This window comes from Anomaloglossus baeobatrachus, chromosome 2, assembly GCF_048569485.1.
Source record: "Anomaloglossus baeobatrachus isolate aAnoBae1 chromosome 2, aAnoBae1.hap1, whole genome shotgun sequence".
Taxonomy (NCBI): domain Eukaryota; kingdom Metazoa; phylum Chordata; class Amphibia; order Anura; family Aromobatidae; genus Anomaloglossus; species Anomaloglossus baeobatrachus.
Window position 1 is genome coordinate 651677781 of NC_134354.1, and position 26969 is coordinate 651704749.

The window sequence follows — 26969 nt, forward strand, 5'->3', positions numbered from 1 at the left end:
GGGGGGGTACAGGACTCACATAAAGAAGAGGTGTGTGTTTTTGTGGGAGCTCAGCGTGGCACGTAGTGCAGGCTGAATAATAGACTATGTGAGCCTTAGAATTCTTAGTACCCTTTGAATTAAGCATGTTCCTGTGCAGGGAGTATGCAAGAGAGGGAGCAATGATCTGCAGAGCTACAAGTGAAGCAGAGTATGGGAAGCAAGGGGTGTATCTCACCCAAGTCAGCCGATGACCCTGTGTTCCTTGTTGCTGCAGGAAGGAGGAAGCCCACTCCGAGGAACACACTGAGGAGATCTTCGCGTGCTTTCCTGAGGGGGCGGGACATATTGCGGCTCCGAGGGGGCGGGGCTTAGCGCTAAAAAGAGCGCCGAGAAGGGAGTCAGTTGAAAATAAGCTAAATAAAACGGCGGGAAGGGGACCTCCCCCGAGCCAGCACACAGCTATGGTGACCCTGGGAATAAAGATTGTGAGTTCATTGCAGCTGCAGGTGAACTCTGAGCCCTGGGACCCCTCCCCCGCCACTGGTGGATTGTTTCTGCAGGGGGCCCTGTAATCAGGGGTATTGCATTGCCAGCAACCAGTCAGGGAGGATCTCACCTTGGCACTGCCTCAGTCTAGGCTAGTGGAGATGGCAGAGTCAGCCTGCTGTGCCCGGTCACACCAATGCAGTGTATTAACTCAAAGCCTGCAAGAGGGACTGAGGAAGTTTTCATCTGCCCTGGGCTCTGGAAAATCGATGCCTTTGAGACCCGTCGTCCAGTGAGATGCAGCCCAGGATCCAGCGTCGCAGGAGGGGGTACGTGGAGGTGACACTTCGCGTTCCCGCCTGTTGATGGTGTTGGGATATCGGTCCCTAGGGGAAACCGTCGCCCTCTAAAAATAAAAAAACCTTGAAGAGATGTGCCTCCTACAGACACTAAGCTAAAACGGAGGTTGCCTGGCTCGGCAAGGGAGTGTATACTGCAGAGGAGGAGCTAATGTCTTTTGCATCTACTTAGTGTCCTCCTATGGATAAGCAGCATAACACCCATGGTCCTGTATCCCCCAATGAGGCATCAGAGAAATATATAATTGTAAAAATACTCAGATTAACGAACTGTTAACAAAAGGAAAAAGCTCTAATCTGTCCATGTAAATTGCGGTTTATTTATTTTCCCCCATTTAAATCACCATCCCTAATTTTTCCTTCTGTATCCTCGTACTTTTCTAGTTTATACCCTACCCAACATTTGAAAATCAATAAAAACCATTTAAATGAGTATTGAGTAGAAATATCCTTTTGAGCTAGTACGGCCACGAGTCTTCTTGGGAATGATGCAACAAGTATTTCACACGTGGATTTGGGAATCTTCTGCCATTCTTCCTTGCAGATCTTGTCCAGTTCCATCAGGTTGGATGGTGAACGTTGGTGGACAGACATTTTCAGGTCTCTCTAGAGAAGCTCAATTTGGTTTAGGTCAGGGCTCTGGCTGGCCCAGTCAAGAATGGTCACAGAGTTGTTCTGAAGCCACTCCTTTGTTATTTTAGCTTTTTGCTTAGGGTCATTGTATTGTTAGAAGGTGAACCTTCGGCCAAGTCTGAGGTTCAGAGCACTCTGGAAGAGGTTTTCCTCCAGGATATCTCTGTACTTGGCCGCATTCATCTTCCCTTCAATTGCAACCAGTCATCCTGTCCCTGCAGCTGAAGAACACCCCCATAGCATGATGCTGCCATATCATGTTTCACTGTTGGGATTGTATTGGGCAAGTGATGAGCAGTGCCTGGTTTTCTCCACACACACACACACACACACACCACTTAGAACGTTTTGGTAATAATTCTATCTTCATCTCATCAAACCAGAGAATCTTATTCCTCATAGTCTGCGTGTCCTTCATGTGTTTTTTTGCAAACTCTAGGTAGCTTTCATATGTCTTGCACTGAGGAGAGGCTTTCGTCTTGCCACTCTGCCATAAAGGCCCGACTGATGGAGGGCTGCAGTGATAGTTGACTTTGTGGAACTTTCTCCCACCTCCCTACTGCATCTCTGGAGCTCATCCGCAGTGATTTTGGGGTTCTTCTTTACCTCTCTCACCAAGGCTCTTCTCCCACGATTGCTCAGTTTGGCTGGACAGCCAGGTTTAGGAAGAGTTCTGGTGGAACCAAACGTCTTCCATTTAAGGATTATGGAGGCCAATGTGCTCTTAGGAACCCTGAGCACTGCAGAAATTCTTTTGTAACCTTGGCCAGATCTGTGCCTTGACAAAATGCTGTCTCTGAGCTCCTTGGGCAGTTCCTTTGACCTCATGATTCTTATTTGGTCTGACATGCACTGTGAGCTGTGAGGTCTTATGTAGACAGGTATGCGCCTTTTCAAATCAAGTCCTATCAGTTTAAACACAGCTAGACTCCAATGAAGGAGTAGAAGCATCTGAAGGAGGATCACAAGGATATGGACAGCATGTCACTTGAATATGAGTGTCTGAGCAAAGGGTCTGAATACATATGACCATGTGATATTTCAGTTTTTCTTGTTTAATAAATTTGTAAAAATGTCTACATTTCTGGGGGGGTTTTCTGTCAAGATGGAGTGCAAAGTGTACATTAATGAGAAAAAAATGAACTTCTTTGAATTTACCAAATGGCTGCAATGAAACAAAGAGTGAAAAATTTAAAGGGGTCTGAATACTTTCCGTACCCACTGTAGGTGTGTGAATCCAGTTAGCCCCATATTATTACATACTTGGTAGATCAGCAAAGAGAATTTGCTTAAGGAGCTCGACTTCTTCCTCAGGGGCAGACTCTGGAGATCCAAAAACATTTCCCTCTGGCCATACTTCTCTGCAGAAAAGTTACACATAATTAAAATTCCTTACAAAATAAGTTCTTAGGTTGTGGGATTAATATCTCAAATGATGTACCTTGCCGAACGAAGCAAAACAAGTGACTCTCCAACCTGGCCACTTTGAAGACCATTCTGTATTCGCACTAATGCTTCAGTTCTTTGCTCCTCAACAGGTATCTCAGACGCAGCATCAAAAGGCACAATTTCATCTGGCAGACTTTCAGAGCCCTAATCAAATTAAGAGTGTCAGTAGACAATAGGAATCTACAGCCATTCCTAAAATAGTTGCTGATCAATGCCAGACATTACCATAGCACAGGTCTTTAGCTTCTCTGAAAGAGATTGCCAGATTTCCTCCAATTCTTCAGAACTTTTTGGCTGTTCCACATGTCGACTTGGTTTCTTCTTTTTCTTTCTTTTCACTTTACGGCTCTTTTTGCGAAAAAACACAATAAGGATATAAGTGGGGCTTTTCCCCGTAATTATTTAGTGTACTACAACCAATTCTAAACATTTAGCAAACTGTCAGCTAATAATACCAATAGGTGGCTATAGATTTTCACAATGGAATGTCACAACCTTAGAAAGGAATGCATTTTCATCAACCTACAATTGGTGCTAAGAAGCACGTTTAAGAATCTTGGAAGACTTAAGCTAGGGTCACACGTAGCGACGCAGCAGCGGTCACGACGACGACCTGACCTTATCAGGATCGCTGCTGCGTCGTTACATGGTCGCTGGTGAGCTGTCAAACAGGCAGATCTCACCAGCAAACAGTGACCAGCATCGACGCGTGGAAGCGATGCTGCGCTTGGTAACTAAGGTAAATATCGGGTAACCAAGCAAAGGCCTTCGCTGGTTACCCGATATTTACCTTGGTTACCAGCGCACACCGCTTAGTGCTGGCTTCCTGCACTCCTAGCCAGAGTACACATCGGGTTAATAAGCAAACCTTTGCTTATTTACCCGATATGTACTCTGGCTACGCGTGCAGGGAGCCGTCACTGGCAGCCTGAGAGCGGCGGACGCTAGTAACCAAGGTATATATCGGGTAACCAGCGAAGCACTTTGCTTGGTTACCCGATGTTTACCTTGGTTACAGCTTACCGCAGGCTGCTAGACGCTGGCTCCCTGCTCGCTTCAGTTCGTCGCTCTCTCGCTGTCACACACAGCGATGTGTGTTTCACAGCGGGAGAGCAACGTCCAACAGATGAAGCAGGACATTTGACAACGACCGGCGACCTCACAGCAGGGGCCAGGTCGTTGCTGGATGTCACACACAGCGACAGTGACGTCGCTCCTACGTCGCAGAAAATGGTAACTTAGCAGCGACAACGTTGACGCCGTCGCTGTGTGACACCTTTAGAGCAGAAAAATTAACATATTAATCAGAAAACAATGGCTCACCTGCACCATAACAGTGCTCCTTCCTTTACAAAACTTTTCCAGCATTTTGATGAATAAATGTGTTGTTTCCACCAGATCTTTTAAAAACGACCGTGGCTGCTTAGTCTCATCAAACTTACGAAAAAGTGCCAGAAACAGCTCTCGATACTCCATCATGTAAAATATGTTATCTGGACAAAAAAAAACAAACACGTGATCAGAATTATTTTTATAGCAGAACATGCAATGTATGAGAAATACACAAACACACTAGATGACTGACTTTTAATGACTTTGCTACTTTCTCGCACAGATCCGTCCTTTGAATGATCCATTTCATTAACAGTCATGAGAAGTTCCTGATAGGCTTTTAATGCAAGATGCATTCTGTAATAAGAGAACATAACTAGTATTATAAGCAAGTAAGCAAACGATACTCGACTTTTAAATAGCCAAATGATTGTTCATATGAACAATTATATGTGTCATTTTGTTATTTTAAAACTAATGAAAATGTTTTTGCTGTGAGCAGATAACACTTTTAACACAAGTTATCATAAGACTGTACAAGTCTCCCATGTACAGTGGAACATCGCTTAACGAGTAACCCAGTTAGCGAATATTTCACCTAACAAGCAAAACTTTCTGTAAATTTGTAACTCGGTTTACGAGAAAGCCTTGCTGTATGAGCAAAATACTCACCGCACACACTTCCGGTTCCGTACATCCACCGCGCTCTAACCCGCTCTTGCAGTCCACACAAGCACACACACACAAACACACACACACACACACACACATTATGCTCACCTTACCTTCCGTTCCCTCGTTGGCTTCCTGGAACTTGCATGCATCGGGTAACCAAGGCGACCGATGCCGGACCTTCCGCACTCAGCGCGCTGACGTCAAAGGCAGGAGCCGCTTGCCTCTGATTGGCCAGCACGCTGCCTTTGAGTAGTGGCTGACAGGGGAAGGTCCTCCCTCCACAGGATGTGTATCTGGTAACCATCGCAACGAGGGAGGAACTTCCCCTGTCAGGCGCTACTCAAAGGCAGCGCGCTGGCCAATCAGAGGCAAACGGCTCCTGCCTTTGACGTCAGTGCGCTGAGTGCGGAAGGTCCGACATCAGTCGGCTTGGTTACCCGATACACGTCTTGTAAGGGCGTACTGCAAGTTCCAGGAGACCGGCGAGGGAACAGAAGGTAAGGTGAGCATAATTTGTGTTTGTGCGTGTGTGTTTGTATGCGTTTGTGCGTGTGTGTTTGTACATGTGTTTGTGCATGTGTGGAATGGCACAATAGGGCATGAGGATGGGACATTTAACAAGTTGTGGAACAAATGTCTGCATTGCAAGGATTTCCTATGGGAAATCTTGCTTTGCTGAACAAGTAACTTGGTTAACAAGCACACTCCCAGAACAGATTGTTCTCGTTAACCAAGGTAACCACTGTACGATACAAACAATTACAAAATCACTAAGTTGTGCATAAATATAATTACAAATCCTACAAGGTTTATATCCTCACACTTATATGGTAAATAAAAAAAAAATGCACCACATTGACAACATAAAGTCCTACCTGCGAGCCCATGAAGTTGCCTCTTTCTTGTCGGTCAGCATCATTTCATAGTAATTAGTGAGATTTTGCTCAATAAAATGGAACGTCCTTATACTCGCTGTTTCAGACACAAGCTCTGGACGAAATTTATTCACACGATTAAAGGCCATAAAAAAAGCCATAGACCATAGGTAATACGTTTCATCATGCTGCTGTGCCTTCTCACGGATTAAATGATCCTAAGGAATAGATATGAATAATAAAATTAATCTAGGATCAAAGAAAGGTAAAAAAATGCTAAAAACAAAACTGGAAAAAAAACTTGATGAATAAAAGACTTTACTGTCAGGAATGTGCATGTGATCACTAATGTCAATAACTTCCTTGACTTGTGAGTTTCTGCACTGACTAAAGGCCCCGTCACACACACAGAGATAAATCTTTGGCAGATCTGTGGTTGCAGTGAAATCATTGACATATTGTTCCATTTGTACACAGCCACAAACCTGGCACTGATTGTCCACAATTTCACTGCAACTACAGATCTGCCACAGATTTATCTGTGTGTGTGACGGGGCCTTAAGGGTCTACAGCTTTATAATGGGTATTGGGAGACCAGGAAATAAGGCTATTCATGTGGAAAATGAACATTTCTACACTTTGTGCAAAAATGTATCAGTCCTCAGTGTTTGGAGTAATTTAGCAGAAATGTTCACAAAAACCTCCCAACAAGGTTCTAACACAAAGGAGGGGAGGAAAAAAAAGCAAAGTATGCATCAGTGTTTGTATGATAAAGCCAGGAGTGGAACATACACAGAAAACTATAACTGAAAGATTGCCACCTGTTCTGTGTTTTGGAGGCGCTCCTGATTTTGGCATACAAATACTAATGAAATACTGATTAAAATACTGATGTGTTCTGTAACAACTAAAGTTTGAGCATGTTAAACTGGCTATATCATGGAATAGTGGCTGCAGAGCTGAGTTAGGCTATGTGCGCGCAGTGCGTTTTTCGTGGCGTTTTTGGGCTCAAAACTGCATGACTTTGCTTCCCTAGCAAAGGCTATTTAGTTTTCATTTTTGCTGTCCGACACAACTTTTTTTTTTTTCCAGCTGCGTTTTTGAGCTTAAAAAAATGAACATGTCAATTCTTTCCTGCGTTTTTCTGCGTTTTCCCCCCATGCAATGCATTGGAAAAACGCAGAGATCAAAAACGCAGCAAAATGCAGGCAAACACGCACCAAAACACGGTAAAAACGCATGAGTTTTTACCATTGCGTTTTTATGCGTTTTTAGTGGCCAAAAATGCACAAAAACGCAGCATCAAAAAAACGCAGTGTGTGCACATAGCCTTAAACTTTTTTTTATTTTCTCCTCTCTATTGTGGAGATATTCGCTTACAAAGTTTAGGTTATTATTACGTTCAAGTAGGTGTTACCAGTTATTTGTCTCTGAGGACGTGTACTTCTTCCTCTGCATGAGGTTAACAATAAGCAGGCAATGTTATGCGTGGGAGGTAAAGAACACGCTCCGCCCTCCTTACTGATATCTGCAGCTACTGTGTGGAGATACAGCAGAATCATGCATCATTACAAACAATTCCAGATCACATTTCACAGTGCTATCAGATCTCACCTTTAACCCACACTGACTGTTGTCAGAAGAGTTTTGGGAGTGTTTGTAATGACACATAACTCGGCTCTGCCGCATTACTACAAAGTAGCTGTAGAGGGAGAAGAGGAGTGCGTGTTTTTTTCTCCCCTGTATAACGCTGCCTGCTTATAATTGGTCAACCCCATGCAGGCGAACAAGTAGACGTCCACAAAGAAAAGTCTCAGGTAACACACACAGCTGAACTATAACAAATTATAACTAAATGTTACAAGCAAATATCTGCGCAATAGACAGCAAAAATTAAAAAATAGTGTTACTCAACTCTGCAGTCACCATTCCATGAAGCAGTAAGGTTAACATGCTCGAATTGGTGAAAATCCTCTTCAACCCCTCAAGGACAATTTTTCATTTTTCTCTCCTCTTCTTCTAAGAGCCATTACTGTTTTATCTTTCTACTAATATAGCCATATGAAGGCTTGCTTTTTGTAGAGCAAGTTACAATTTTGAATAACACCATTATGTACTGGAAAAAGGGGGGGGGGGGAATATGGTAAATTGTGAAAAACACAATTCAGCATGAATGGTTTGTATTTTGTTTTTATAGCATTGACACCATAAAAACGTTTTCTCTTAGCCATCATTGGGGGACACAGGACCATGGGTGTTGTGCTGCCTATCCATAGGAGGACACTAAGTAGATGCAAAAGCATAGCTCCTCTGTAGTATACACCCCATGGCCGGGCCAGGCACCCTCAGTTTTAGTACACAAGCAGTAGGAGAAAAAGCCAGTAAAAACTTCTCAACAGAGGAACATGAGGAAAAAAAAAAAAAAAAAAGTCATAACCAAATAAGGTACTGAGAAAACCAAGGCCCAACAGGGCAACAGGGTGGGTGCTGTGTCCCCCAATGATGGCTAAGAGAAATTTTTTTTACGGTGAGTACACAAAAATCCGTTTTTCTATGACGCCTCATTGGGGGACACAGGACCATGGGACGTCCTAAAGCAGTCCATGGGTGGGAAAAATAAAAAGAAGACAACGCAACACAAGGACTAGGAACCAGTCCCAGACAGCCTGGACCGCCTACTGAGAGAGGTGCTCTACTGCCGTTTGCAGAATTTTCCTACCCAGATTTGCCTCAGTTGGAACCTGGGTATGGACTCTGTAATGCTTTGAAAACGTATGTAGGCTAGACCAGGTCGCAGCCTTACACACCTGTTCCACTGAAGCCTGATGCCGAATGGCTCACGAAGCGCCAACTGCTCCCGTGGAATGAGCCCGCAGCCCACTAGGAATGGGCTTGAGTTGCAAGCGGTAGACTTCCTGGATCGCAGAGCGAATCCAGCGAGCCAGAGTCGCCTTTGAAGCTGACTGTCCCTTCTTAGGCCCCTCAGGAATGACGAACAAAGAGTCCGTTTTCCTAAAGGGGGCTGTCCTGGATATATAATATCTGAGAGCTCTGACGAGGTCTAACGAATGCAGAGACCTTTCCAGCCTATGAAGCGGGTGTGGACAAAAGGAAGGCAGAACAATCTCCTCGTTCAAATGAAACGGGGTAAGAACCTTTGGAAGGAAATCCGAAAGGGGGCGCAGAACCACCTTGTCCTGGTGAAAGATCAGAAAAGGCTCGCGGCAAGAGAGTGCTGCTAGCTCCGAAACCCGTCTGATGGACGTAATTGCCACCAGGAATGTTACCTTCCACGACAGAAAAGCAAGGGAGGATTCCTTGAGGGGTTCAAAGGGAGACCTCTGGAGACCGTCCAGAACGAGGTTGAGGTCCCATGGTCCAGCGGCCGTTTGTACGGGGGAACTAGATGGGAAACGCCCTGGAGGAAGGTCTTGACTTGCGGTTTTTGAGCCAGGCGGCATTGGTAGAAGATTGAGAGCGCTGAGACCTGCCCTTTAAAGGGAACTGAGAGCCAACCCCGCTTGCAAGCCAGACTGTAGAAAGTCGAGAATTCTGGGGATGGCCAGAGGCATAGGCTGGACGTTAGTTTCTCTACACCATGAAAGGAAGATTTTCCTCGTACGGTGGTAAATGCGGGATGAAGCAGGCTTTCGGGCGCTGATCATGGTGGAAATAACCGCGGGGGAGAATCCCGCTCTTGTTAATACCCAGGTCTCAAAAGCCATGCCGTCAGCTTAAGGGCTCTGGAGTTCTGATGGGAAATGGGCCCTTGGGTCAGCAAGTCTGGGATGTCTGGAAGGCGCCACGGTGCGTCTGTGAGCATTTGTACTAATTCGGCGTTCCAGGCGCGCCTGGGCCAGTCCGGTACTATCAGTATCACCGAGACTCCCTCTGCCTTGATCTTCCTGATTACCCGCGGCAGCAGGAGTAGAGGTGGAAATATGTAAGGCAGGCGGAAGTGGTGCCAGCAGCAGACTAGAGCATCCGCGCCGATGGACTGCGGGTCGCGTGACCTGGCTATGAACGCGGGTACCTTTGCATTCAACCTTGAGGCCATTAGGTCCACGTCTGGTGTGCTCCAGCGAGTGCAGATGTGTAGAAACACATCTGGGTGGAGAGACCACTCTCCGGCGGCCAGGCCTTGGCAACTTAGAAAGTCTGCTGCCCAGTTCTCTACCCCCGGTATGTGTACCGCTGATATCACTGATCCCGACGATTCGGCCCAGCTGAGGATCTTGTGGGCCTCAAGATAAGCCGCATTGCTGCGGGTGCCCCCCTGCCGATTGATATAGGCTACAGCTGTCGCATTATCAGATTGGACTCGAATCTGACGACCCGGTAGCAGAGGGAAGAACGCTCTGAGCGCGAGGAAGATCGCGCGGAGTTCCAGGATGTTGATGGGAAGGAAAGACTCCTGGGGCGTCCAACGTCCTTGAGCAGTGTGGTGCCGGTAGACTGCTCCCTAGCCTAGGAGGCTGGCGTCCGTGGTCAGGACCAGCGAGTTCACTGGGAGAAAAGATCTCCCCTTCGATAGGGATGAGGACCGAAGCCACCAGCGGAGTGCGTACCTGACTGAAGGCGTCAGGTGAAGAGGTCTGTCCAGGGAGAAGGGGCTCTTGTCCCAGGCCGCTAGAAGGGCTAGCTGCAGTGGGCGGAGGTGCAGTTGAGCAAAGGGTACTGCTTCCATAGCCGCCACCATCCTGCCGAGCACTTTCATGCTGAATCGAATGGAGCGAGACGGAGGACGTAGAAGGCAGCCTACCGCTCGTTGAAGAGCAATCGCCTTGTCCTGAGGGAGAAGGATCAAGCCCCGACGGGTGTCCAGGGACATGCCCAGGAAGGTGATGGATCGTGATGGGATCGGGGATGATTTATCCAGATTCACTAGCCACCCTAAGCGGGATAGGGTGTCCACAGTGATCTGTACGCTGGTTGAGCAGTCGCGGAAGGAGGGGGCCTAGATGAGGAGGTGGTCCAAGTAAGGGAGAACGACTACTCCCCTGGCGTGAAGGACGCTCATGGCGGCCGCCATGACTTTGGTGAAGACCCTTGGTGCTGTGGCAAGGCCGAAGGGTAGAGCTACGAATTGAAAGTGGGAGTCCTGAATTGCGGAGGAACTTTTGGTGATCTGGGGCAGTAGGTATCTGCAGGTACGCGTCCTTGATGTCTATGGGAGGCGAGGAATTCCCCTTCGACCATGGATGCAATAATGGGCCTTAAGGACTCCATTCTGAATCTCCGTACGTGCACATGTTTGTTTAGGTGTTTGAGGTCCAGGATGGGTCGAACTGACTCATCCTTTTTGGGGACCACAAAGAAGTTGGAATAAAAACCCCCGAACTTCTCGTCGTCTGGGACAGGTATTATCACTCCTGCTGTTTGGAGCAAGTGGATTGCTGAGAAAAAAGCTTTGCGTCGTTTGAGTCTTTGGGGGGTTTGAGAGAAAGAACCGACTCGGGGGGGGGGTCGGGTCCGAAATCCTATGTGGTAACCGGAAGACACAAGGTCTCGCACCCATTTGTCGTCTGAGGCGGTAGCCCAGATGTGATGAAAGAGCCGCAGTCGACCTCCTACAATGAGTGTGTCTTCCGGGGCGCCGAAGGAGTCATGAGGGGGGAAAACGTCGTGGCCGAGTCTCCCTAGTCCTGGACTGTTTCTGTCTAGGCTGCCATGACGAAGTGGGTTTCGGGGAGAGCTGAGAAGGTCGGTCCCTGCGTAGTCCGCGGCTGGTGGCGGGGACAGCACGGGATGTCGACCAACCAAATGAGTTCCGAAAGGAGCGGAACGAGGACTGTGGACGTCTGGTGAAGGACGTCCTGGACTTCAGCTGGGGGAGGGAGGTACTCTTTCCTCCCGTGGCGTCAGAAATGAGCTTGTCCAGACGTTCGCCAAACAATCGGTCTGGAAAAAAGGGAAGGCCTGTGAGAGACTTCTTGGAGGCAGAGTCCGCTCTGCGCAGGTAGCAGCGTCCATGGAGGCCTGCATGAGGTACTCCGCCGCAGCGGCAATTTGAGCTGTTACCTCTGTGAAGGTATGAGTGAACTGGGATTCCTCAAGCGAAGTGTTAAGGGATTCTGCCCAGACCGAGATCGCCTTTGCGACCCACACAGCGGCAAAGGAGGGTGAGAGGGAGGAACCCGCAGCATCAAAAGCAGAGCGGGCGAGGTGCTCCACCTGTCTGTCTGTCGGGTCCTTGATGGAGGAACCATCGGGTAAAGACAGGAGCGTCTTTGTGGTAAGGCGGGAGACCGGCCCAGCCCTTAGGGGGGCAGGTGAGGCAAAGGGGTGTGGAGGTCACCTGAGCTGTAGTATGTTTGTTTAAACGTAATAAGAATATCTGTGTATATAAATAATCAAAATGTAGATGTAGATGCAAAATTATCTGTCTATGTAGCCATCGCATAGACCCATAGTATAATTCAAAGTTGTATAGTCATGAAGGGGTTAACCAAAGATAATGAAGCCAAAATGTGAAGCTACAAACTCATATCAGTAGTGTCCACACAGAAAGAATGTTTTAATGAACAGATGTATTGTACAAATGCTGGGAGAAATAGGGGAGTGACACTCCCATAAACTCTGTGTATCATTTTCAAGGCCGAAGGTGCCTTCTGTAATAATTAAGTTTCTTTCAATATATAACGAGCTCAGTTGCTGATGCTGACTCAGGGAGAGCATGTCTGTGTTCTTTGTCTTATATACATTGATATATATATTGGCACTGATATACAGCTAATACGGCACCGTCTCTGGATATCTCAAATGAGGACTCCATTAGCAGTCTTCAACGCAAATTCCTCCCTTGACAGTTTGGTGCACCAGCGTGGGGCTCCACGGACGCACTGCTGACCTGGAGATACCGATCGCTTGGATATCACGGACTGAGACCTCCCTCCGCTCCAACCAGGCTGATCCCCTACAACCCTCGGTAAGTGTTACATATTTTGTATTCACTGCCGTTGTGGTTGTTCTTGGAGAGGAGGGAGTGACGGGCTGTGTGTCCTTATCGGTGTTAAACGGTTCCTGATTGTGACTCAAGGGTAGTGCCCGCTGGAGCTCAGAGCACGATCCCAGCCCTGAGGTGTGGATCGAGTGTCACACGGGATCCAGAGGACGGTTGTTAGGGCAGGAAAGACTGTGGTGGCTGGATATAGCTAGTTAGACTGACCCGGTCTGTAATTAAAGACACGGGAGGGTTCCAGAGACCGAAGATAGCGAGTTAGGATGTTTAAATATTGGTACAGCTGACCAAGTCCGTAGGCCGGGACTTGTTTGTATGTGCATATGCATTCTTGTACGACCTCCGTGACACGGAAGATTTTCACGTGACCGAAGATAGTCAGTTAGGACAATAAAAAATATTAGTGCAGCTGATCAAGTCCGGAGGGAATACATTTTGTACCCCTCCTCCGTGACGCGGGATACCCTTATTACTATATAGCTGAGGGGTTGCCAGCTAGTATAGAGGTGTAGCCTTAAGTTCCGGCCGGGCTTTAACGCACACCGCATAGTCATATATTAGTGTAATCCAGACATCACCAAGATAGTAAAAATGTTCAGACGGAGGAGACAGAAAGCGGAGAGGCCTGAAGGTTCACAGAATGTATTAGAGCTAGTTGCAGAGAGAGAAGGGAAGAAAGCTGTAAGTCATGCCTTGGAGATTTTTAAAATGTTAGAATTACCAAAAGGTCGGTCGGTTACAAACGTCACTATGGGCAACAGCATTGAAAGCAAAAAAGGGAAAGTTAAAAGACAGGAGATTGTTGAATGATGCAGAATTGTTTGGCAGAATATCGCAGGCATTGCTGTTGGAAGGATATATTGAGGTTGAAAATGAAGATGAGCAAGGGGATGTTGTGTTTTACTATATGTTACCCGAGTGTGAGGAAAGATCTGAGGGTCCTCTGGCAGGTTGTTTTGTTGCTGCCCCACAACCTGATCCCCATTCTATTCCCCCTGTCCCGAAGATGCTCATAGATGCTGCAGTCCCACCCATTAGACAGCATTCCTTAACTCTTTCCACACCCATACCCCTGGTCCCTCCCATACTTGCAATGCCGTCTCTCCCCTCACCGGACAGTCTGGTGTCACGCTCCCCAGTTACCAATCCCTTCCCTTGGATCCCCCTCCTTCCCCTAGGACACATGGTGAACCCTATTCCAAACGATCCCGGACCCGTCTGGAGTTGTTTAACCCACGATATGTTCAGTTGCTTGCTACGCCCGGAGGGGCTCAGTTTTTGATTAGGATAGGGACGGGGGATTTGTTAACACAGGAGACAGGGGTGTTTGTTAATCCGGCTAATTCAAAATTGCATCATGCTGGGGGCGTGGCCCGGCAAATGGTTTTGCAGGGTGGTTAGATAATCCAAGAAGAATCGGATCAATATGTTAGACAGCATGGTTGTGTTGAACCTGGTCATATTGCTGTAACTCGAGGAGGTGCCCTTCCGGCAGCCTATATTGTTCATGCTGTAGGCCCCCGATTTGATCCCATGCATCCCCGGGATTCTGAAAATGTTCTGAGGGACTGTGTAAACCGTTCAATTGTTTATGTCTCTGATCTGGATGTTACCTTGCTGACCCGAAGAAGTGTTTCACTGCCCTTGATATCTGCTGGTTTATTTGGTTTTCCTGTGGAGAGGGCTGCAAGGGTGATTGTTGAAAGCATCATGTCTACAATCAGAGGTTGTAATCTGCATCTGGAGGAGGTCAGGGTAGTGTTAGATGGAGAACTTGCTGTCTATCCTACAGTAGCAACATCTCAACGGGAGGACTCTGTTCCCTTGCCAACAGCACCTCATGTGTCGGTCAAGACTGACACAGAAAGCCATACGGAGTACTCAGCAGATTCCGAACCCGACGAGGAACAGCCTACACCCAAATATGTCCCCTTCAACCCCTCCCAGTCAGCGGCATTAATCCACCTCCTGCCAGATCCCGAAATTAACCCTATGCAATTTTATAGGGAAATGCTACAGGTCCACCAGTTATATTCAGCTGCCCGGAAGGACCTTGTTAATTTTATTAAAGTAAAAGCAGGAGACAGTTTTTGGCCCTTAATGGAGCCCCATCTCACAATGCCCCCAGGCACTGATGACACCATTTTCCAAAATGGACAACAGTATTGTGCCGTTTTAAAAAGATGGGCTCAAAATCAATTTGTGTATACAACCGCACCGGTGCAGCCCCCACCACAGCCCATGCCCCTACAGGGCACAAACCCCGTATACGTAGCTCCCAATCAACAAAACCAGCAGAGCCAGCAACAGAATTGTTGGCGTTGTGGTCAGCCCGGTCACTATCAAAGAAAGTGTCACACCCCCAAATCTCAGTGTTTGGCCAGGTACCCTCGAAACCGTAACCAAAACTTGCAACACACAAATCTACAATAAAGGTGTTCCCTGTAGATTCAGTAATGATCTACCTGAAGCCAGGTGTGCCTTTTCCCAGAGTATCACAGTATCCCTTTAAATGAGTCCCAGGAGATTTCCCAAGATACTGCCCACAGTCCGGCTGCACCCAGGAGTGTGCCCCAACCTTCCCTAATGACACAGGGGGGAGCCCCGGACTGCTTCTTTTTGTTGCAGTGATTTCCAGTTCCAAGCCATCTATTTTAATGATGCTCTCGCACTCCTGCAGGGATGTGTGGGAGGGTATACAGTACGCTGCTAGTTATCACAAGTTGTAAAAGAAAACAAAAAAAGGTACTTTCAGCAGATTTGCAAAGCTGTGTCTGTCTTTTGTACTAACAAGTGCTTTTTCCGGCTGGTGGAGTGGATTTTGTTTAATCCTCAGAGTTCAAAATTTCATAGGAGATTATCAATAGTATTCTGCTGCTACTTAAGTAATTAAATTAATTTTGCAGGGAAAAGTATATATAATTTTTTTTTTTAAAAAAAAAAAAAAAATATACAAATTAGGTTTTTGTTTTTTTTGTTTTTATGGTTATGTTTTTGTTTTGTATTTTTACATACAAACTGCCAATATTAGTTTCCTTTTCTTTTGTAGATACAGAATATCTATGAACCCTGTTGTAAGGTTTCAAAATTTCCCAGTAGAGTATAAGTTATATTTATCGGTTGGTTAATCATAATGTTTACTGTTATAGATCTATATATTTTGCCAAAGTGGTATATAAAATGGGAGGAAGTAGATATCTATTACATTTTTCCAGCATTTTTCCAGCAGCAGACATATTGGATAGACTTTAAAGCAGGCTTTAAAGCTGGCCTTTCTTTTGCAACAGTTATGTCATGTTTATTAGATTATGAATGTAGAAATATATGTCTGTTATAGGAATGATCTAATCTATATTTCTTTTAGTTTTTGTTTTTATAGATGAAACCAGATGATGGTCGATTCTGCACTGGATATGCTACGGTTTGCACAACATGAAGTAGTCTAAATTTAAGCCACTCTCTCCCCTCCTATCGGTACAGGAGGAAGTGACGTAAGTGCCTCTCTAAATGGGTGGAGCAGAGGTAGGTAAGATAGTCAAAATGTATGTAGGATGTAGATCTTTCCTGTTGTCAAATAAGCTAGGTACGCCGAAAAGAAAGTCTAGATCTGAGCTGATGGAATCGGATGGAGATCCCCGCACAGGTGCAGTTGACCAAGGTGAACAGGCCTTGAGTTGAGGAGTCCTTTACCATGCATAGAGACCATGCCTCGGTGACATCTGTCACGTCAGTGACTTCTGTCACTCCTTGTGTTCTTAAATCCCTACAAGAAAAAGCGAACCAATAAGGAGTGGAGTGCGAGACGCAGGGAGCCGGCTGACTGAGGAAGGTCTGTGGATGAAGGGCGGTAAGCTTTCTCTGCCATGAGATCTCTTCTTAATGAGTCCGTAGAAACACCCTGCACCTGCTCTACCCATTATTAGAGACTGCAAACTGATTATAGATGTATATCATGAGCATGTTGTATGCAAGTCTGTGCGTGTTGTGTAGATTTCTTTCCAGGTCTGATCAGAGGCTTTCCAGTGCAGAAAACGACGTCATTGCTGAAAATCCACATAATGCAAGTGGTATGTAAAAAACAAACTAATAAGTTGTAAACCAATGCGTGTTTTGTTCCTCTTTAGTGTGTGTATTGTTTCTCTTTAGTAATAAACAGGTTCCAATGTAAAATGTTTGTTTGGGTTTTTTTTGGTCTAGCGCAAAGCACATATAATTTTCATATGACTGACTAATTAGACAAATAAACAAGTGTATTTTCTAATTCCAGATCCTAAATCAGAGTTAGTAGTATATGGTTTTCGGTCAGGAGACTGATTAATCCTAAAAGGACACAAAAATTTCGATAAAGCTCAACGGCAGGACAACATGGATTCACACCCCGCATTGCAGAAGGGTCGATCCACCGGAGCTGCACTAAGCGTCCTGCTCATATTTATCCTTTACAAAAAACCTGTACAGTCCCAAACCATCATTGCCAAAACAGTTAGAAGAGAGGACTTAGAGAACCTTGAGACATGGGAAAGTCCAACTACAAAGGATGAGGACTCACCAAGGGGTCCTTGGTCTAAAACCGGTGAAGAAATCCCATTCCCCTCTCCACCCATGCCTCAACGTTCAGTCAGGCAGGATTTCCCAACAGATCTTTCTTCCTCTTTTCCAAAGGGAACATGGTACCCTTAATATTTGGAAATGGCAGAAGTAAGTCAAGGGGGGACTGTTGAGGGTACGAATTGAGTAATCTAAAATACTTAATTCAGCCATTTCATAGACCCAAAAAAGAGAATTTTGTTACTTACCGTAAATTATTTTTCTTATAGTTCCGTATTGGGAGACCCAGACCATGGGTGTTTAGCTTCTGCCTCCGGAGGACACACAAAGTACTACACTTAAAAGTGTAGCTCCTCCCTCTGAGCTTATACACCCCCTGGTAGCCAGTCCTAGCCAGTTTAGTGCAAAAGCTGAAGGAGAATAGCCACCCACAAGTAGAACCGAGTAAGAACCGGAACAACCGGAGACTCTGTCCACGACAACAGCCGGTGATAACAAACGGAACAAGAAAATTGCAAACAGGCAACAGGGAGGGAGCTGGGTCTCCCAATACGGAACTATAAGAAAAAGAATTTACGGTAAGTAACAAAATTCTCTTTTTCTTTATCGTTCCTTTGGGAGACCCAGACCATGGGACGTTCCAAAGCTGTCCCTGGGTGGGAATAAACAGAAAAAACAAAGAAGTAAGCGGAGCCTAACTTCACAAGTGGGCAACAGCCGCCTGAAGGATGCGTCTGCCCAAGCTCGCATCTGCCAAAGCATGAGCATGCACTTGGTAGTGCTTCGAAAAGGTTTGCAGGCTAGTCCAAGTGGCAGCCTGACAGACTTGTTGAGCCGTAGCCTGGTGCCTAAAAGCCCAAGAGGCACCGACAGCTCTGGTCGAGTGTGCTTTGATCCCCAGCGGGGGAGGCACCTGAGTACTCTGGTAGGCGTCCGAAATGGTCGATCTAATCCAACGGGCCAAGGTCGGCTTAGAAGCAGAGAGACCCTTGCGCCGCCCTGTGGTTAGCACAAAAAGAGAGGTGCACCGCCTAAGCGCAGCGGTGCGAGCCACATAAATCCGGAGAGCACGCACCAGATCTAGAGTATGCCGCGTTTTCTCAAAGCGATGAACAGGGGCCGGACAGAAGGAAGGCAAAGAAATATCCTGGTTAAGGTGGAAGGGAGAGACCACCTTAGGAAGAAAGTCCGGGGTCGGACGGAGAACTACCTTGTCTTGGTGAAAAAACAAAAAAGGTGACTCCGAGGAGAGCGCAGCCAAATCAGAGACTCTCCTGAGAGAAGTTATGGCAACTAGAAAGGCCACCTTTTGAGAAAGACGATACAAAGAAACCTCCCTAAGAGGCTCAAAGGGGGGTTTCTGCAATACCGTGAGGACCAAGTTAAGGTCCCAGGGATCCAAGGGCCGCCGATAAGGCGGAATGATGCGAGACGCACCTTGCATGAAGGTGCGGATCTGAGCCAGCCGGGCGAGACGCCGCTGGAACAGCACTGATAGAGCTGAGACTTGTCCCTTGAGAGAGTTGAGGGACAGTCCTAGCTGCAGGCCGGACTGTAAAAAAGACAGAAGGGTCGGTAACGAGAATGGCCAAGGAGAATGGCCAGAAGAGCGACACCAGGACAGGAAAATTTTCCAAGTCCTGTGATAGATCTTGACGGAGGAAGACTTACGGGCCAGAGTCATAGTGGAGATGACTTCAGGAGGAATACCAGAAGCCGTCAAAATCCAGGACTCAAGAGCCACGCCGTCAATTTGAGAGCAGCAGAATTCGGGCGGAATAACGGACCTTGCAAGAGCAGGTCTGGACGGTCCGGAAGATGCCACGGCAGCTCCACGGACAGTTGGAGCAGGTCCGGATACCAAGCTCGCCTGGGCCAGTCCGGTGCAATGAGGATGACTCGACGGCCCTCCATTCTGATCTTGCGCAGGACTCTGGGCAAGAGAGCTAGAGGGGGAAACACGTAGGACAGACGAAACTGGGACCAGTCTTGAACCAGATCGTCCGCAGCGAAGGCCTGAGGATCGTGGGAGCGAGCCACGTAAACCGGAACCTTGTTGTTGTGACGGGATGCCATTAGGTCCACGTCCGGAGTGCCCCACTTGCGGCAGATTGACTGAAACTGCCGGGTGCAGGGACCACTCGCCACCGTCCACGGATTGACGGCTGAGATAATCTGCCTCCCAGTTTTCTACGCCAGGGATGTGGACTGCGGATATGGTGGACTTGGAGTCCTCCGCCCATTGAAGAATGCGTTGGACCTCCAACATTGCCAGGCGGCTGCGTGTCCCGCCTTGGTGATTGATGTAGGCAACCGCTGTCGCGTTGTCTGACTGGACTCGAATGTGCCTGCCCGCCAACAGGAGGTGAAAGGCTAGGAGAGCTAGAAGCACAGCTCTGGTTTCCAGCACATTGATTGAAAGGGCTGACTCGGACGGAGTCCAAGTGCCCTGAGCTCTGTGGTGGAGATGTACCGCTCCCCAGCCGGATAGGCTGGCATCCGTGGTGAGAATCACCCAGGACGGAGCCAGGAAGGAGCGCCCTTGGGACAGGGAGAGGGGTCGAAGCCACCACTGAAGAGAGCTCCTGGTCCGTGGCGACAGAGCCATTAACCTCTGTAAGGAGGAAGGCCGCTTGTCCCAACAGCGGAGGATGTCCAGCTGCAGAGGACGCAGATGGAACTGGGCAAAGGGAACCGCCTCCATGGAAGCCACCATTTGACCCAGCACCTGCAATAGGGCGCCTGAGGGAATAACGGCGGGGCCTCAGGAGAGAGCGCACCGCTAGCCGGAGAGACTGCTGTTTGATTAAGGGCAACTTCACAAGTGCCGGCAAAGTCTCGAACTGCATCCCTAGGTACGTGAGACTCTGGGTCGGAGTCAGAGTGGATTTGGGAAGATTGACAATCCACCCGAATTGGGCTAGGGTGGCGAGAGTGAGCGAGACACTCCGCTGACAGTCTGCGCTGGATGGACCCTTGACCAGAAGGTCGTCCAGGTAAGGGAGCACTGCCAACCCCTGGAGGTGCAGGACCGCAATCACTGCCGCCATGATCTTGGTGAATACCCGAGGGGCCGTGGCTAACCCGAAGGGGAGAGCCACGAATTGGAAATGATCCTCTCCTATCGCAAAACGTAACCAACGCTGATGTGACACTGCGATTGGCACATGTAGATAGGCATCTCTGATGTCGATGGACGCCAGGAACTCCCCTTGGGTCATTGAGGCAATGACTGATCGCAGAGACTCCATGCGAAAATGTCGCACCCGGACATGCTTGTTGAGAAGCTTGAGATCCAGGATGGGCCGGAACGTACCGTCCTTTTTTGGAACTAGGAAGAGATTTGAGTAAAAACCTCAACCGTTCCTGAGTGGGAACTGGGACAATCACTCCGTTTGCCTGCAAGGACGCCACGGCCTGCGAGAAGGCGGCGGCCTTGGAGCAGGGGAGAGTTGAGAGAAAAAATCTGTTTGGAGGGCTGGAAGAGAATTCTATCCTGTAGCCGTGAGATATGATGTCTCTCACCCACTGATCGGAGACTTGCTTTAACCAAGCGTCGCCAAAGTGGGAGAGCCTGCCACCGACTAAGGACGTGGCTGGAGCGGGCCGAGAGTCATGAGGAAGCTGCCTTAGTGGCAGAACCTCCTGCGGTCTTCTGCGGACGCGCTTTTGGGCGCCAGTTGGATTTCTGATCCTTGGCTGAGTTAGCGGACGAGGCGGAAGGCTTGGAGGATGACCAGTTGGAGGAACGAAAGGAACGAAACCTCGATTGATTCCTACCCTGGGCGGGTTTCCTGGTCTTGGTTTGTGGCATGGAAGTACTCTTCCCGCCAGTAGCTTCCTTAATGATTTCATCCAGCTGTTCACCAAACAGCCGTGAACCAGCAAAAGGGATCCCAGCAAGAAACTTCTTGGAAGAAGCATCTGGCTTCCACTCTCGAAGCCACAAAATCCTGCGGATAACAAGAGAATTAGCTGAAGCCACCGCAGTGCGGTGAGCAGCCTCTAGCATGGCAGACATGGCATAAGAAGAAAAAGCTGAAGCCTGAGCAGTTAAGGTAACCATCTCAGGCATAGATTCCTTGGTGAGGGAATGCATCTCCTCTAGAGAAGCAGAGATGGCTTTGAGAGCCCACACTGCTGCAAAAGTCGGGGAAAACGCGGCCCCCGCCGCTTCATACACAGATTTGGCCAGAAGGTCAATCTGACGGTCAGTGGAATCCTTAAGTGAGGTGCCGTCAGCCACCGACACAACGGTCCGGGCTGATAGCCTAGACACCGGAGGGTCTACCTTTGGGGAGTGAGACCACTCCTTGACCACCTCAGGTGCAAATGGAAACCGGTCATCAGAACCACGCTTTGGAAAGCGTTTGTCAGGGCAGGCCCTGGGTTTGGTCACAGCGGTCTGAAAACTGGAGTGGTTAAAGAACACACTCTTCACTCTCTTAGGCGAGGTAAACTGATGTTTTTCTGCCAAAGAGAGTTGCTCCTCTGACACTGGCGGATTGAGATCCAGCACAGAATTAATAGAAGCAATCAAATCACTAAGGTCTGAGTCACCCTCAGAGAAATCGATGGGATACATAGCCTCCGAGCCCCCAGTGAGGGTATCCTCCTCATCTTGAGAGTCAGCTCTTGAGACAGAGCCGTGGGATGGGGAGGAGGAGGAAACCCTGCGCCTTCTCTTAGAAGGACGGGGTCTGGGATCAGATGATGAATCCTCCGTGAGCTCTGATGGACGGAGGTCAGAGGATAGGAGTCCTCTGTCAAAGGTATTAGAGGCACCCTGTGATGGGGGCTGATGCATATTCATCAAAGTCCTGGACAAAAGTCCCATGGACTCAGCAAATGACTGGGATATGGACCTAGAAAAGGACTCTACCCAGGCCGGAGGTTCAGTCACAGGTGCAGCAGCAGCAGCCTGAGAGACCACTGGGGGTGAGACTCCAGGCTGTGGCACCGCCAAGTTAGAGCAACCATCACAGTGTGGATAAATGCTCGGCTCAGGCAGCAGGAGCTTACATGCAGTGCATGCAGAATAAAGCTTTGGAGCCTTGCTCCTTGTGTGAGACATGCTGCTGGAGTGGGGGCTTTGCAGAGAATGAACCCCAGGGAGAATATACAGAGGTCCACAACCGGAGACCGGCTGTGGCTTACCAGACCGCTGAGCGCGGTGTTGTGTGCCCTCCAGATCCCGAAGCCCGGTCCCCCAGTGCGCAGCACCTCAGCAGAGATGCAGAAAGCAGGATGTCCCAGAGCAGAGTGAACTCTGCCTGAGAAATGGGGACTAGGGGCGTTCCTATAAAAGAGCAGGAACTGGAGGGCTATAGAGACCTGCAGGGAAGGAGGGACGCCCCAGCAGTGGGGAGTGTCCCTCCCCTGTGTAGAACGGCCGCTGGGAGGAGCCGAACCTGTCCCTCTGCATGAGTGACATGCGAGGGCAGGAAAATGAAACTAGGCCTCCGGCGAAGCCGGGGCCTAAATTTAAGCGGCGAGGCCGACAAGCAGGCACCATCGGCGCGATTCTCGGGCAAAAGCTGGAGAACCCGCCGGAAAAGTTAAAAACAATCACATACAGCATACTCTCCCCACACAATAAAGAACCGGGACCCCCAACATAAACGTCTCAGGTACTTAGCTGCTGAGACGCAGGGCCATGTCCCTGGGGATGAGTGCTCCGGCCCAACAGAATCCTCAAGGGGCTGTGGATGGAGACCGGACTCCTGCCAGGCATGGAGACCGTGCTGGCTCCCACTTCAAGCCAGAGCCCAGAAGGGATGGTGAAGGAGCGCGGCATGTAAGGCTTCAGCCTTGTAAATCAACCTTAACAACACCGCCGACACAGTGGGGTGAGAAGGGACATGCCGGGAGTCCAGACATGGACCCGCTTTTCTTCAAACTCTTTCCAAAAGTCAAACAAATCAGATGAGAATGCATGTGTGGATGTATGTCCTCCTGAACACAAAGCGATAAACTGGCTAAGACTGGCTACCAGGGGGTGTATAAGCTCAGAGGGGGGAGCTACACTTTTAAGTGTAGTACTTTGTGTGTCCTCCGGAGGCAGAAGCTAAACACCCATGGTCTGGGTCTCCCAAATGAACGATAAAGAAAATGTGGTTTGGTTAATGTAATCAACCATTTACAAATGTTTTTGTTTCCTACTAACTCATATGAATATATTCAGTGATTATCCTTAATATAAGATGCTAGCTATGGATTCTCTCATCTCAGGAAAAGTTTTGGAAGAGCCTATCCCATCGGGCTGATGTCTCTCCGGCCTAGTCTGCTGAGCACTGGCAGTGACACGCGAGTTGACGTCACATCTCAGAAACCAATGGAACCGACACAACCGAAGCAGAAAGCGGACACTATTCTACCCATTATCTCAGAAGGTTTTTCCAAGTCTGCACCACAAACTGTTCACATGAAGCCTCATCATGTTTTGTTGTTTTTTTTTTTTTATCAAGAGCAGATTATCCAGGTTCACAAAGTGGCCCTAAGTGGACTAGCACTGACCAAGCATCTTCCTTTTTGTTTCATATCCGGAAAGAAAAACCATGGACAATTTCCAAATATCCTTTTGTTTTTTGTTTTTTTAATTATGTGCTAATTTTTAAATAAGGTTTAGATTCAATTTTTCTTAATCAGGATAATGTGCCCTAATGAGAGTAATAACTCAAATTCTAATAGCCCCTACAAATCATAGAGTTATGTTTAATAAATAAAAATAAGTACTTAAGGGGGGAGCTAAAAAGCCTATAGTGTTAAATTAAACAACAATCCCATAGAAAGCCCACATATATAGATATGGATATAATTAAAGTCCCAAGGGCAGTAGGTCACAAATAAGTCCCAAATAATAAAATATATCTAAATGGGGAAAATTGTAAATTTAAGGTTAATAATATTCACAGATATTTTATTAAGGGGGGACTGTGGAGGTCACCTGAGCTGTAGTATGTTTGTTTAAACGTAATAAGAATATCTGTGTATATAAATAATCAAAATGTAGATGTAGATGCAAAATTATATGCCATCGCATAGACCCATAGTATAATTCAAAGCTGTACAGTCATGAAGGAGTTAACCAAAGATAATGAAGCCAAAATGTGAAGCTACAAACTCATATCAGTAGTGTCCACACAGAAAGAATGTTTTAATGAACAGATGTATTGTACAAATGCTGGGAGAAATAGGGGAGTGACACTCCCATAAACTCTGTGTATCATTTTCAAGGCCGAAGGTGCCTTCTGTAATAATTAAGTTTCTTTCAATATATAACGAGCTCAGTTGCTGATGCTGACTCAGGGAGAGCATGTCTGTGTTCTTTGTCTTATATACATTGATATATATTGGCACTGATATACAGATAATACGGCACAGTCTCTGGATATCTCAAATGAGGACTCCATTAGCAGTCTTCAACGCAAATTCCTCCCTTGACAGGGGTACCGGGACTCCATGAGTTTTCGGTTACGGAAGCGCCTGTCAGGCTTCTCCCTTTGCTTTGTGAGGATATCCTGAAATTCTGGGTGATCAGCGAAAACCTTTTGGGATTTCCTTGCCCTCTTAAAAGAGACCACATGGTCAGTGCTAGTGGATGGGGAATCCTCCACATGCAGAGTCTGGTTGATTGCTGCTATAAGGGAGTCTATTGCAGTTTGATCATCTGGGGAGGATGAAACCGAGGAATCCTCTTGGTATAAACAGCATTCTCCCTACTCCAGCTCTTCAGAAGCCGTGGAGCGTGTGGGAGAGCCTGCCCTGTGTGCTCCCGAGGGAGAGCCCGCTGGAGACACCCGGCCGTGTGCTCTTTTCCTGATCGCTGCAACCGGTGAAGCATGTGCCCGGATTACCTCAGAAGGATCCTCCATAGGGGTATCCTCAGGCTGCGTCCCGTCCAGGGACCCAGAAGGGTGTGGAGGACGACATTGCATAGCCAGCACCAGGTTCTGTGACAGTTTTTCCATGGATTGGAACAGAAACTGTGCCCATTTCGGTGGGCTGGGAGCCCTAGGCTCTGGGCTGACGGTTGCGGCGGTGGTGGCAGGGGAGTCTTGGGGTGCTATAGGGGCACAGAACTTAGAGAGAAAAGAGGTGTGTTTACGTGGTAGCTCAGCGTGGCAGGCAGTGCAGGCTGAATAATAGACTATGTGGGCCTTAGCACTCTTAGTGCCCTTAGAATTCTGCATGTTCCTAATAGGAGTATGCCAGGAGGGGGAGCAATGCTCAGCAGAGCTACAAGTGAAGCAAGCGCCTCACCAGAATCAGCCGATGGCCCTGTCCTCAGGAAGGATTAAGCTCTATGGAGATCTTCGCACGCTTATCGCGGCCGCGGGGGGCGGGGTTTAGCGCTAAAAGAGCGTGAAGATGAAGTCAGTGTGGCCCCCCCCCTGCTGTGGGTAGTAAAAAACGGCGGGAAGGGAGCTTCTGATAGTTTTCCTCCCTCCAGTCAGCACACAGCTTGTCACTGGTGGTTATCAGCCGGCTTTTCTGCTAGAGCAAATAAAAGAGCAAATAAACAGCGTGAGTCCCTGAGCCCTCCCCCTGCCACCGGGAAATTATCTGCAGGACTTTCTGCAAACAGGAGTGACTTCCCCCCCTCCTCCAGCCAGCAAGCTAAAGAAAAGTTAACACTGTGTGTGCAGGATCCTTGGCGCTCTCCTGCTTGCACTCTTTCTCATAATAAATACTGTAAATGTCCTGGGAGCCTTCCCTGCAGCGTCTTTTCTCCCTTTGTCTGGGAAACCAGTCAGGGGGGATCTCACCTTAAAATACTGCTTCCATCCAGGCAGTGAAAATAGCAGAGTCAGCTTGCTGTGTCCTGTAACACCTGTGCCATATTCAACTCAGAGCCTGCAGAGAGGGGCTGAGGAATTGGGCTATAGGGGCACAGGCCTCTACCCTGGGCTTTGGAAAATCGGTGTCTGTGGAACCAGTCGTCCAGCCCAGGATCCAGCGTCGCAGGAGGGGGTACGTGGAGGCGACACTCCACGTTCCCGCCCGTTGATGGTAGTGGGAGATCGGTCCCAAAAGGAAACAGTCGCCCTCAGAAAATAACAAACCTTGAAAGGAAGTGCCTCCTACAGACACTAAGCTAAAACTGAGGTTGCCTGGCCCGGCCAGGAGGTGTATACTGCAGAGGAGGAGCTATGCTTTTGCATCTACTTAGTGTCCTCCTATGGATAGGCAGCATAACACCCATGGTCCTGTGTTCCCCAATGAGGCGTCAGAGAAATGTGATTTTTCTGATCAGTAGGATCACGGCAATTCCAAACTTGCATTTTGCATAGTTATTTTTATTTAGATGGGGAAAAAAAATGAAATTTGAAAAAAAAAGTTTGTCACGTTGCCATTTTCCAAGATCCATAGCATTTTAAATTTTTGGTCACTGGAGCAATGTACGGTCTTGTGATTTGCATTGGAAGCTGACATTTTTATTGAAAACATTTTTGGAAAGACACAGTTTTGACAACTCTTTACTGCTTTCTTTAGGGGAGTTGCAGCTATCAAAAATCTGCTATTCTGGAGTTTTATTTCCCCCTCCCAAGTGATACACTGTAAATGCCACTGTCATTGAATGACAGCTGCATTTAACATGTCAACAGTCACAGGTGAGGAGAGAAGTCAGTTGACTGTTGTCTGACATAGCCATTATCTGCCAAAAAC

At 47.8% G+C, this 26969-nt stretch overlaps 1 protein-coding gene across 3 annotated transcripts in view; it reads right to left on the reverse strand.

Annotated features, from left to right (window-relative positions):
• Positions 1-26969, reverse strand: part of TIMELESS (timeless circadian regulator) — a 215369-nt gene that overhangs the window by 111868 nt on the left and 76532 nt on the right. For all 3 annotated transcript variants that reach the window (XM_075337008.1, XM_075337010.1, XM_075337009.1), the window contains 6 exons: positions 5792-6009; positions 4495-4598; positions 4233-4402; positions 3135-3257; positions 2902-3053; positions 2724-2821 (listed from right to left, as the gene is read on the reverse strand). In XM_075337008.1, the coding sequence (XP_075193123.1) occupies positions 2724-2821; positions 2902-3053; positions 3135-3257; positions 4233-4402; positions 4495-4598; positions 5792-6009 (865 nt within the window). The remainder of the gene's footprint in view (positions 1-2723; positions 2822-2901; positions 3054-3134; positions 3258-4232; positions 4403-4494; positions 4599-5791; positions 6010-26969) is intronic.